The 13005-nt window shown below is 46.1% G+C and overlaps 1 protein-coding gene across 1 annotated transcript in view; it reads right to left on the minus strand.

Annotated features, from left to right (window-relative positions):
- The window catches only part of EXOC5 (exocyst complex component 5), a 25142-nt gene continuing 12137 nt past the window's right edge, over positions 1-13005 (minus strand). The window contains 9 exon segments of the mRNA XM_075614766.1: positions 1-3844; positions 4565-4780; positions 5326-5434; positions 5810-5867; positions 5870-5895; positions 5993-6113; positions 6503-6611; positions 12001-12148; positions 12633-12842. Coding sequence (XP_075470881.1) covers positions 3656-3844; positions 4565-4780; positions 5326-5434; positions 5810-5867; positions 5870-5895; positions 5993-6113; positions 6503-6611; positions 12001-12148; positions 12633-12842 — 1186 coding nt within the window. The 3' untranslated portion in view covers positions 1-3655.

Genomic DNA, 13005 nt, shown 5'->3' on the forward strand with positions numbered 1-13005 from the left:
TGGAGGCAATTAGTTTATTGAACGAAAATGTTTACAGGTCTGAGCTCCAGGGTTAAATTTGCAGCTATTGTTTTTATTGGACATAATGAAAATATTGCACACAAAAAACCCAACTCATGCACAGAAAACAATAGCTAAATATTTAAGAAAGATACAGTGATTGGTACAATTTATACAACTTTAAAATGTCAAAACAAGATACAAAATATAAAAAATTTCAAGCACTTCTGTGATTTACAGTCTTAAATGATGTCTATTTTTATGCTGTTAAATGATTACTAAATGACACTTTATATGGTTAGCAAACCCAATGTGTTAATTTTGGATTTATTACAGAAGGTGTCATTTGAATACACATCAAAGCTTCTCGGAAATGGCATTAGTACAAGCTTTTGCCTTCTCTGGTGCCCAAAATACTTTGGGACTCTGCCATATTCAAGAACAGCAGTTATGCAATTGTCAAAAGCTATATTATTCTTGTTTACTTTGCTGCCTTTAAACTTGAAATTCTATAAGAAAACGTCCTTCCAACATGAGTTTGCTAGGGAATAATTTGGGATATTTATATTAATCCATGCAGTTCTAGAGAGACCTGCAACACACTGTTCATAAACACAAGTCCCTGTAGCATTTCTGGGGACATTATGTGTTCTACGGTTAGTTTAATAACGGAGCCAAGGTGGGGGGGAAAAAAGCAGATTTAATGGGGTTTAAAGCTCATACATTTTAACCCATTTAGTCCCAGAAGTCGATCAATACATGAGCTGTAGGCCTCTGACAATGGTTTAGTTTGATTACATAAGAAGAGGGGTACTCAACTCCAGGCCCCACCAACAAGTCAAGTTTTCAGGATATCCCTGCTTCAGCACAGGTGGCTGTCATTGACAGCCACCTGTGCTGAAGCAGGGATATCCTGTAAACCTGACCTGTTGGTGGCCGTTGAGGACTGGAGTTGAGAACCCCTGCATTAGAACCCCGTCTTGCCAACATTTGCTAGGGAAGGTTTCTGAAAGGTTATAGCACACTGACTTTAAATGCATATAAAAATACATACTTTTACGATCTAAACCCCCCTACTTCCTGTATACAATTCAACAATCCCCCCAAAAAAGGTAGTAAGAAACCCAAGGCAAGATCAAAATACGTAGCTTAGATCTTTACAACGTACATCTCAAAGTTCACCTGCAAAAGTTCCCCGAAGAGTTAAAAAAAAACAAAAAAACGGACACCATACATCATGAAATGAATCTCACAATCACACTTTTCACATAAATGATTTCCTATAAGTAAAATTCAGTTTAACCACCATCCTTCTTTCCTCCTCAGGAGCTCTCTGATGGCCTCTTTAGCGACAGGAATCAAATGTGCAAATACAAATGGAATTGTGCAAACAGCTGTTCTTCTAGTTACGCAAACGGCATCTCGTTTGCAAGGAAATCCCTCCCATTTTCTATGCAACACAATTCCACTTTTCACCTCTGAAAGGCAGAGGGGGCAGAGTTAATACGGAAGAGAGATGTCGGCTGAATTAAAATCGATGCAACTTTATAGCGACTGTTCCCGTAAGTGAAAACCCTCAAAAACAAATAGGAAAAACACGGAGGAAAACAATTTAAATTATTTACAACCAGGCAGATTTAACATTCGAGTTCACTGGGATCACACATGTGTACTGACACCCACACTTAATTGGCGAAGAGGACCTTGGAAATATACATATATTTTTTTAAAGGGCGGTGATCTAATGATCTATGCTTCCTGCAAGTTGTTTCTTGCTGTCTGATAGTAAGGTCCATGTGTGCTAAGCCAGCGGTGCTCAACTCCAGCCCGCAATGCTACTTTTGTATATTTGTTTTCTTATTTACCCAATTTCCGTGGGGATTGCTTTTTTTATGTTACTAGTTCAAAAATAAATGTGCTGTTTGGTGTTTAGCACTTAATGAAGTTTCCCCAACTTCTCAGCGCTGAAGGGTCCTGCACATATTGTTTAGTGAGGTGTTTAAACCTGTTTGGCACTGCAGAGGATTTGCGTTTTAGGGCATAGCTGCTCAACTGCAGTCCTCAAGACCTCTCCCTGGCGCGCCCCCTCCCCCCCCCCAGGTCAGGTTTCCACGATATCCCCGCTTCAGCACAGGTTAATACATTGGTCCCAGCCTAGGCGGCTCAATCAGTGGCTTAGTCTTCGACAGCCAACTGTGCTGAAGCAAGGATATCCTGAAAACCTGACCTGTTGGTGGGGTCTTGAGGACTGGAGTTGAGCACCCGTTTTAGGGGACTAAGTTTTAGGTTGTTGCTCAAAACGCAGTAAAAAGGAAAATATTTCTGAGATCTTCCCGTCAACTAGTCAAATCAACGAGTGATGTCGCGCTGTGTTTCACCGCGGGCAGACTCGTTCATCCCGAACTGCCACATCCAAGCCATCTACAGTTAAAAATATAAATCAGAGCTTTAATGATGTGTAAAGAGTATTATGCTCATCATTAAATTGAGGCCACATATAAAATGGACAATTCCGAATCACATGGACACGTTCTGTGCTGCTCCTGAACATTGCCGGCATACAAGTTGTACTAATTTAGCTTAAAGACCTGTACAAATAAATTAACTCTTTCCTAGGAGGAAATGAGACAGGACCACTCATTTGAACAGGACACATTTTTCAGAGGGAGATATTGTGGCTAATTTGAGAAGTGTACTACCAACTGAAAGCAGAGTGACTATGAAATAACTGAGCACATCCGCTTTCAGAAGCGGAGAACAAAAGAACAAACGCCCATTGAGAAAAGTGAGCAAGGGAAGCAGTACAGCGCTCCATCTTAACTGTGCAAACAGACCACAAACTGCAGCTCTGGCACTGCTCCCAACGCTGTCGTAGCTAGCAATAAGCGTCTTCCAGGAAGCTCCGCAGAGGCAGGGGGGTGCTGCTTTAGTTTCTCAGAGCCCACACTGCAGCCAGGAGTCCCGGGAGAGTCGCCGGTTTTAGGCTGCCCAAGTTTAGATTAAAAAAAAAAAAAAACCTATACTTACTCGGCCACTTATCTGTAAACATTACTTCGACTTGAGAAATAAAAGCGATGAACATGCTGCAAGTATTTGCTATTTCCCCCTTGCAATAATTATCGGTTCCAGTACAAAAAGCGTTGATATATATTTGTTGCAAAAAAAACCAGAAGATTAAACTTCTTTGCTTCCAATATTCTAATAAAGCCTATTTTAACCCTGCTGCTGTTAGAGGGGACTGCAACACATTGACTGCGAAAGGGTTAATGATGGCCTCATTGTGGTCACTGTCCTGTAAAAAGTAGCGCAGCCTCTGTGTCAGGGGTGGACAACTCCAGTCCTCAAGGGCCACCAAGTGGTCAGGTTTTCAGGATATCTATCCCTGCTTCAGCACAGGTGGCTCAATCAGTGGCTCAGTCAAAGACTGGGTCACCTGTGCTGAAGCTGGGACTGATTGAGCCACCTGTGTCTAGGCTGGGACCGATTGAGCCACCTGTGCTGAAGCAGGGATTTCCTGAAAACCTGACCTGTTGGTGGCCCCTGAAGACTGGAGTTGGCCACCCCTGCTCTATGTACTAAGGAGCAACTCACTGTGCTTTCTAATAGCCAAGGCTTGGCTTTGGGGTAGCTCATTGCAGCTCTGGCGGTCGGAGCTTCAGCTGAAGTGCCGGGCGAGGCGTGCAGATCTGTAGTCCACTCGCAGCTGCACAAAGGAATGCAGGATGTTCTTGTCCAGGTTGGCGAGCTGTTCTCCTGAGCAAACCTGCTTTAAATTGTCGGGGGCCACCACCAGCAGATTGCAAAGGGAGTGCAATGTATCAAAAAGCTGCAAAACAAGGGGAATCTGCAGGAAGACACAAAAACTGGAGTCAGCAACATGCGCTACTAATGAAATGAAGCCTCTGGAAACCATGGTAGGAAATGTGTTATGGCCTTTACCCACTTGTACTAAATTAAAATGCAATCATACAGGTGTCAGAAGCAGTAAGCGAAAACCTTGCACCTGACATCTCAAGGTAAGACCAGATACATTGTAGGTCTTCACAAATGTCAATGAGTAAAACAGAAAATACACATGTGAAGTCAAATAAATTCTGTAATCACAATATTAAAAAAATAAGGTATTAACCCCTTTAAATAAATGGTGTCATATGTTCAAAGCTTGATCGCTGATTTGGCACTTATTTAGGCCAGTCCCAGGTTGTGATATGCTTTGATAGTAGCCAACAAGAGAATTCTTCACGGAAGTCAACGTGCAAACCATATCAAGGACAGGGCAGGATACATAGAAACCTAAACTAATACAGGGGTGCTCAACTCCTGGACAAGACCCCCGCCACACATCCCCAACAGGTCAGGTTTCCAGGATATGCCTGCTTCAGCACAGGTGGCTGAATCAAAGTCTTTGACTGATCCTCTGAGCCACCTGTGCTAAAGCTGAGATATCCAAAAAACCTGACCTCTTTTCACCCATGAAAAATTAGCATTGGTCCAAATCAAAAAAATCTGCACATTTATCCAAGACCAATGTGCTACCAGATAGCACCATTATGTATCCACCAACCTTGAAGTCTTTGGCACACTTTCTGTATTCAGCAACATCACAGATGGCGAGCATGCCTCCCATAGAGCTGTAGGAATACTGCTGGAGATGCTCATAAATAAGTCGATGGAAGCGCACCCCCAGTTCCATAAGTACGGTGTCCACATTCTTCCCATCCATTGAATTCCTGATCTTCTCCACTTGCTTTCGGATGTAAAGGCAGACTTTGGAGCAGGCCTGAAAAAGACGGGACTTCAGGCTTGGGCTCATGAAGTTTTATTTGGGGGGACGCATTTTTTTAGAACACAGTTAGCGGTGAATCAATTTTCTTAAAGCACCTGTACCTTTAAGGAAAACCAATAACCCTCCACCCTACCCCCCCCCCCCCCCAGTAGGAAGGGGTCTCCGGTGCTGAACCACTTTAGGTTTCTGCTCCCTGAGATAGGTACTACTAAAGGTGCTGCCTGTATCTTGGTTCAGTTTAAAGGTCTCACGGGCCAATAGGAAGCTGAACGGGATGATGTTGCGGCTTCCTATTGGCCTACGGGACCGTTAAACCTCCATATTGAATGCCCAGCCGAAGCTGCTACGCGGCAGCACCTTTTGAAGTTAATTATCTCGGGAAGCAAAGGGGGGGGGGGGGGGGTGAGGGAAGAGGAGGGGGTCCGAGAGCTGAAATAAAAGCGTTTCAGCTCCGAGGACCCACAACTTCCTACCAATGCTTCTTAGATACTAAGAGGTTAAAAAATAGATGTAAAAAAAGCTTGGAGTATATCACTTACATTGGTGTACTGAATCAATACATTGTCCTCGTTTTCAGGTTTGAAATCAGTCTTTTTTTGTTCAGCAGCCAAGATCTGCTTCATCTGCCCAACCATACAATTTAGTGTCCTTTAAACAGGAAAAACAGGTGACGTTCCCTCTTGCAGATAGAGGACATACAGTGCATTGCTCCTCAGCACAGGGCTAAATATTATTAATAGAAGGAGCAGCCCCCTCATACTTCCCTTTAAAAATAATAAAGAATTCACATTCGGTCGCCTTCAAATGTTTTCTACATCAGGAGTCTATTTTTTGCTGCACCCCACCCATAGACATTGGCTTGTAAATTCACTGCTATTTGATCTTAACATGTAGCCGTTGCCTCAAAAATAAAAAATTATGGCCTCAATGATTACAATATTGTAGAAGTCAGTGTAAATGGCAAATAGGCACGCGAGTCACACCCCCGCCCCCCTCTCCTCCAATAGTCTTGCATTATCTTACCGGTCAATGCCGGTGTCCAGTTTCACCTCCATCTGTTCAATAATATCCTTTTTTTTTGAAGACACTCTGTCAGTTTTGGAGAGGAACTACATAAAAGGAAAAGGGACTGTAGAATTAACATGACAGTCGCTGCATCCTGGTATGCAGCATGAGTTAAGACAGACACACACACACACACCTTACCTAATTAAGGGCATGAGATGATCGTTAAACTGCTTATCAAACAAATGGAAAATTGTATTGGCCTGATGCACAACATCAAAGAAATATAAGTTGGCATTCTTCGAATCAGGAGAAGGAATGGCTGAAAAAGACAAACAGTTACTGTTTTACCTGCCAGGACATATTTTATTGTATTACACGGTCCCTAGGTTTCTATACTATTGGAATTAGTGTCACAAAACACACTCTATGAACACACTTTGTTGACTTTGCTTAAATCAGAAGTGGCCTACTCCAGTCCTCAAGGGTCACCAACAGGCCAGGTTGAGGATATTCTAGCTTCAGCACAGGTGTCTCAATCAGTAGCTTGGTTGTTGACAGCTACCTCTGCTGAAGCAGGGATATCCTCAAAACCTTACCTGCTGTTAGATCTTGAGGACCGGAGTTGACCACCCGACTCATACACTACCAAGAGTTTATTTTTTTTACCATTACTAGTACACAGTGAGAAGAGAACATGTGAAGTCTTACCTACGAGTCCTATTTCCAAGGCATAATCAATGTGCTCAACGCACAAATAGTCCACGAGAAGTAAAAATATTCGAAACGCATTCTTCGGGAGATCCGACAGATCTGAAAGCTAAAAGAAAGGAACATGCAGTGATTATGTGCCAAGGAAGGAGCCACACGGCAGCTCTGCTGCTCGAGTTACTCGCTTCTTCAAGTTCCTGCACCAGAGATCTTACAATCTCATTTCGGTCCAGAAGCTAGGAAAATAATGTCATTTTTCCAATGACAAAAGTATTTATTTATAAAATGTGTTACCAGGAAGTAATACATTGACAGTTACCTCTCGTTTTCAAGTATGTCCTGGGCATATATTTATGACAGATACATGGTTACAAATACAGTTACATTAAGTGAACAGGGGTATCTACTATATATTTCTGAAAGCACTGTATGTCTGCGTCCCTAGCGGCAATCTCATTGGTCCCTTGGTCCCTTGGCCCGCCCGCCCCCGCACACCTCTCATTGGCCTGAGGCGGAGTGACGGGCCAAAGGGGACACACACACACACACACACACACACACACACACACACACGTGTGTAGGGGGGTGTTACCTACATTAGCGGGGCTCACAGTGTTAGCAGCACCCGCGCGCACCTCCTCCTCTCCCCGTGTGTCCCGCGCTTTCACCCCGCCCCCCCCCTCCCCCGGCGCCGCTACAGTCAGCGGGACACACACACTATTACCCCTTCAGCGCCCCCCCCCCCCCACCCAGTGTCAGCGGCCGTGCGAGACCCCCTTCTATATCTCCCACCTCTCCCCCCCCCCCACACATATACATGCCCCCCCCTCCCCGGCGCTACAACTCACCCCTTCCCCGGCGGGGGAACAGCCAGTGGCCAGGCAGGCTGCCTCGCGGCGCCGAGTACCCAAGATGGCGGCGCCCGGGACACAGCGGGGGAGCGGCCACAACACGCTGCCTCCCGCCTCAGATCCACGTGGGAGCTGCCGGATGGGTGAGTGAGCGGCCTTCACCTCCCTTCCACCCCCCTTCACCTCCCCTCCACCCCCCTTCACCTCCCCTCCATACCCCCCTTCACCTCCCCTCCACCCCCCCTCCCCTCCAGTGTCAGTGCCTCCCCGATACCACCCCCGGCGCCGCTACAGTCAGCGGGGGAGCGAGCGAGCGCCCGGGACACTGCGGGGGAGCAGCCACAACACGCTGCCTCCCGCCTCAGATCCACGTTGGACCTGCCGGACGGGTGAGTGAGCGTCCTCCACCTCCCCTCACCCACCCCTCACCCCCGTTCACCTCCCCTCACCCCCTTTCACCTCCCCTCACTCCACTTCTCCTCCCTTCCACCCCCCTTCCCCTCCCCTTCACCCAGTGTCAGCTGCCGTGTGAGACCCCCCTTCTATATCTCCCACCTCTCCCCCTCCACACATATACATGCCCCCCCCTCCCCGGCGCTACAACTCACCCCTTCCCCGGCGGAGGAACAGCCAGTGGCCAGGCAGCCTGCCTCGCGGCACCGAGTACCCAAGATGGCGGCGCCCGGGACACAGCGGGGGAGCGGCCACAACACGCTGCCTCCCGCCTCAGATCCACGTGGGACCTGCCGGACGGGTGAGTGAGCGGCCTTCACCTCCCCTCACCCACCCCTCACCCCCGTTCACCTCCCCTCACCCCCTTTCACCTCCCCTCACCCCCTTTCACCTCCCCTCACCCCCTTTCACCTCCCCTCACCCCCTTTCACCTCCCCTCACCCCCTTTCACCTCCCCTCACTCCACTTCTCCCCCCTTCCACCCCCCTTCACCTCACCTCCACCCCCCCTCTTCACCCCCCATTCACCTCCCCCCCCCTTCACCTCCCCTCCACCCCCCCCCTTCACCTCCCTTCCACCCCCCCCTTCACCTCCCTTCCACCCCCCCCTTCACCTCCCCTTCACCCCCCCCTTCACCTCCCCTTCACCCCCCCCCCTCCCACCGCCTCCCCCACCCCTTCACACCGCCTCCCCCACCCCTTCCCACCGCCTCCCCCCCTCCTTCCCACCGCCTCCCCTCTCCCTCCCACCGCCTCCCCCCCCTTTCCACCGCCTCCCCCCCCCTCTGCCTTTCACCCACCGCCTCACAGCCGCTGCACGCACTCAACAGACACCCACCACACTCGACACATACCTGCCGCCACACACACCAGCTGCCTCCCGCCCCTACGCACCGACATCACTGACCCACCGCCTCACACCCTAGCAGGACCCCCACTCACAGACAGCACTCACAACCCACGCGCCACCCGCCGCCTCACACCCTAGCAGGACCCCCACTCACAGACAGCACTCACAACCAACGCGCCACCCGCCGCCTCACACCCTAGCAGGACACCCACTCGCAGACAGCACTCACAGCCCACGCGCCACCCGCCGCCTCACACCCTAGCAGGACACACGCCTCACATTTTTACATCACTTATAGCACCAAAATATACATTGTACTGTGGTGTGGTTACAATAAACCATTTTTATACAACATCGTATTACATTTTCTTCCATCTTTCTTTTCAATATTATTATCCAACCTTTACAACAAATACTCACCTATTGTTCCGCAATTTATAAATAATACTACCTATTACGCATTTACATCCCGGGCAACGCCGGGTCTCTCAGCTAGTACATTATATACAAGACATTGCATGCACAGTTAGAGATAGTATATGTTATAGGCGTATGTAACAGTTACAGACCCGATTACAATGTGACAGGGGATTGAAAGCTCGTGGCTGGACTATTAAGACTGCAGGTGTGCAAGCCACAAATATTTTTGGTGGGGTCCATCAATACAGTAAAGTTAAAGTCTTCTGCTTCTGCCCATACAGTTTGGAACGCACAAAAGCAATAAACTGATTTAGTGTAGAACCACAATGTAATCTCACAGTTTGTATGAAGTTCAATGGAATACGAGCCCCATACTAACTGCAGTAAAGACTGACATTAAATCCAATTTTGCAGCAAGTAACTTAATTCACTGAACAAGGACAGTAGTAGAATAGATATGAACAACAATTACTGTGATTACAAATGACTGCGGTCATAGATGTTAATATGTTTTCTCTATATTCTGTCTTCATAAATACAGGTAATTTCATTCAATACTTTGGCCAAAATATTTTTATTTTTTTCGCAAACATTTTTATTGGGCAAAAATAGTCAAACAACATGACAAAATATATACATAGCCTAAAATAAAAATTTTCCTTTTTAGAGCATCGCTGAGAATGGCGAGGCCTCTAGACCACTTAGTGGACCTCGACTGATAAGGGGAAGGGAGGGGAAGGGGGAGAGGTGGGGGGGAGAGGAGAGGGGGGGGGGTGTAAAGTGTTAGCTCGACTTTATATCTTTAGAGTACAAATATCGTGGTAGGGGGCAGGGGGGGGGAAGATATAGGGAGTTCAGTCGAGAAAGAGGCAGGAGAAAGAAGAGAAGAAAGAGAAAAGATGGGGGGGGGGGGGAGGAAATAAGGTAACGTCACCCCTCAACCGCCAGGCACCCAAGCTTGAGTGTCAGTGAACAAGGTGGCTAGATCTAAATAGCTTCTGCCGACGGATAGTCCCATAACTAGGTTCTGAGCATTAGCCACGGCTCCCAAGTTTGGTAAAAGTCCGGTAAGGACTGTTTTAGAAACGCGGTCAGTTTTTCCATCAGCATGACCTCGTTGATTAGCCTTTTTACCATTTGTTTGGCAGGCAGGGACACCTTGTTCCAAAAAGCCGCTGTCGCGCATCTAGCTGCCATAAGAATGAAGGAGAATCATTTCCTTATTGGTCTGCCAATATCCTCGATTGGCTCTGCCAATAGGTAGGTCAGAGGATCAATGGGGATGGTGAGGTCCTTAACTTCTTTTATAAGCGTTTGTATAGAGGACCATTATTTCCGAATTTTTGGACATGACCACCAGATATGGGCCATATCCCCCCTTTGTCCGCAGCCTCTCCAGCATAAAATCAGAAACCAGGGGGTAGATTTGTTTCAGTCTCACTGGGGTAAGACACCAGTGAAATAGGATCTTGTAAAGATTCTCCTTCGTAGTGGTGCATATGGAAGTCCTTGCCGCAAATTCCCAAATATCTTCCCAGTCCTCTCTGTCTATATCGGTGCTCAATTCTGTCGCCCATTTAAGCATGTACTCATGGACCGGCAGGTCCGCTGATATCTCCAATTCAGCATATATTTTGGTAATTGGACCTTTTTGGTGAGTGCTATTCTGGCATAACTTCTCGAACCTTGTGAGAGGGGAAAATTCCAATTTTGGGGATATTTTTTGAAGGGAGTATCGAATTTGGAGATATTTGAACATGTCCAATTCAGGTATTGAGTATTTGGTTCGTAGATTTTGGAAGCTCAAAAGCTTTCTATCGCTCAATAGGTCGGCAATCATCTCAATTCCCCTCAGTTTGAGTTGGTCGAATTGCTTATATTCACATCCAGGGGGAAATTTGGGGTTATTAAAAAGTGGGGTGAGCTGTGAGCTAATGGACGAGAGGCTGAACTTAGACCTTGATTTCGTCCATACTTCCCAGGTGAGTCTCATTGCTCCAAGCTCAAATCCCTTTGTTTGCACCTCCCACTTATCAGTACCCCGAAGACAGGCCGGCAGAGAAGGTGTTTTTGCATAATAGGACTCAATAGCCAGCCAACAATTTAGAGTTGGTTCAGCTTTCCATAACACTGCCTGTCTCAATTGGGCTACCTGATAATATTTTGAGACATCTGGAACACCCATCCCTCCTCTTGCTCTCGAGGACAATAACACCGACCTAGCTACTCTGGGCTTCTTGCCTTGCCAAATAAAATGAAACATTTTGTTTTGGATGTTTCTCAGTTCGGAGCCTGGGACACGGACTGGGAGAGTCTGAAAGTAATATAATAATCTGGGGAGTATATGGCCAAAATATTTTAAGCCCACGGCCAACATTTTACTGTAGCTCATATAGTCCTTTAAATGCTTCTCAAATTGTAACCCATTAGGCACTGCATGAATGCCACACTCTCCGTGCTGTAGCGTTGGTTTTCCCTACTCTCTATGCAGTGGAAGAGATATAAGACAGTATAATATTGGGAGTGTAGGACCTACTGAATGGGGTAACCCGTGGCATGGTTGTCGGCTTAAAATATTTTGGACAAAGTATTGAACTAAATAACCAATATTTATGAAGAATATAAACAAAACATTAATGTACTAAATGTTTTGTCAAATTGGATGTCATATTGGGGCCCTTTGTCAGATTTATTTTACCCCATCTTAACACAAAGTGTATTATTTTCAGAAATTAAGTTTACAGAGCTAATGATTCGAACTGCAGTAAAGACTATGACGGGTGGGGTGCTGCTGCGCTAGCTACTAACATCTCATCACGTGTAAGGTGGGGTGCTGCTGTGCCAAGTACCAACATCTCATCACGTGTAAGGTGGGGTGCTGCGCTACAGCACAGAAATAACACAGAACATGATGCTGGATCTCACCTTATGACATCTTTCAAAGGCATGTTTGGTTTCTTGCAAAAGGTTAACCACCACTTCTTGTGCCAAAAAGGTCTCTCCGTGGGTATCAATACTAGGTCCCAGAGGAAAGTTTGTACGCTGCCTTATCCTCTCTTTCAGGTCTTGAATGCTACCATATAATATACAAACATAAATCACATGAATGTGGGTTGGTCTAACCTAAAGTTCAATCAATCAAGATTGTACCACATTTTGTGCAATATTTCTCCTACAATGTTTTACCGTAAATTTCAATTATTTTTTCACCTCAAGTTATTCCGGTAACACAGAAATCCCCCAATGCCATGTATTTAGAAAAACTGGCAGATAATTCAGAAATGGTGTATCCCCAAACTGGGACCAAAGCCACTTCGTCATCACTGGATCAGCAACTTGCTGGATCGTAGTACCGCAAGAGACCCCTCAATTAATGTATGGGGACCCATATTAAAGCTTTCTGTTAAGTCATTAGTATTAACAAAAGATGTGTGGTATTTTTAAAGCATAAACAGTGGGGGGAAGAAATAATGGAAATAAAACGCACTATTGTAGTTTCTAAAAGTAATGTTATACAAGGTTACTAGGATATTAAAGAAAGCCGTTAAAACACCTACCCGCCGGTTCCAATAGGCCTCTTCTGGTGGTTCTTGGAATCATAGTAACGCTGTAAAATCATTGAACTGCGGCTTTTCAAGTAAGCCGTCTCAACGTCAATATAGTTATCCAGGTAGGTGATGAAAATGGATTTGATCAGCTTTGACAAAAAAGTCTGTTTATCCGTTCCCAAGTTGAACTCCATCAGTTTACTAGAGAGGCTCGTAGTTCTTTATAAAATAGAAATGTGTATTGTTACCTTAGAAAAAGGTTACCATCAATTAAAAATATCCTTCATACCTTAGAAACATACAGAACTTCCTCTTAAAACCAGTGTGGTTTGTACAAACGAAAAGATGAAGCTTTTAAGTGTAATGGGCCGTAGCGGGTCTT

Source organism: Ascaphus truei, chromosome 9, assembly GCF_040206685.1.
Source record: "Ascaphus truei isolate aAscTru1 chromosome 9, aAscTru1.hap1, whole genome shotgun sequence".
NCBI classification, from domain to species: domain Eukaryota; kingdom Metazoa; phylum Chordata; class Amphibia; order Anura; family Ascaphidae; genus Ascaphus; species Ascaphus truei.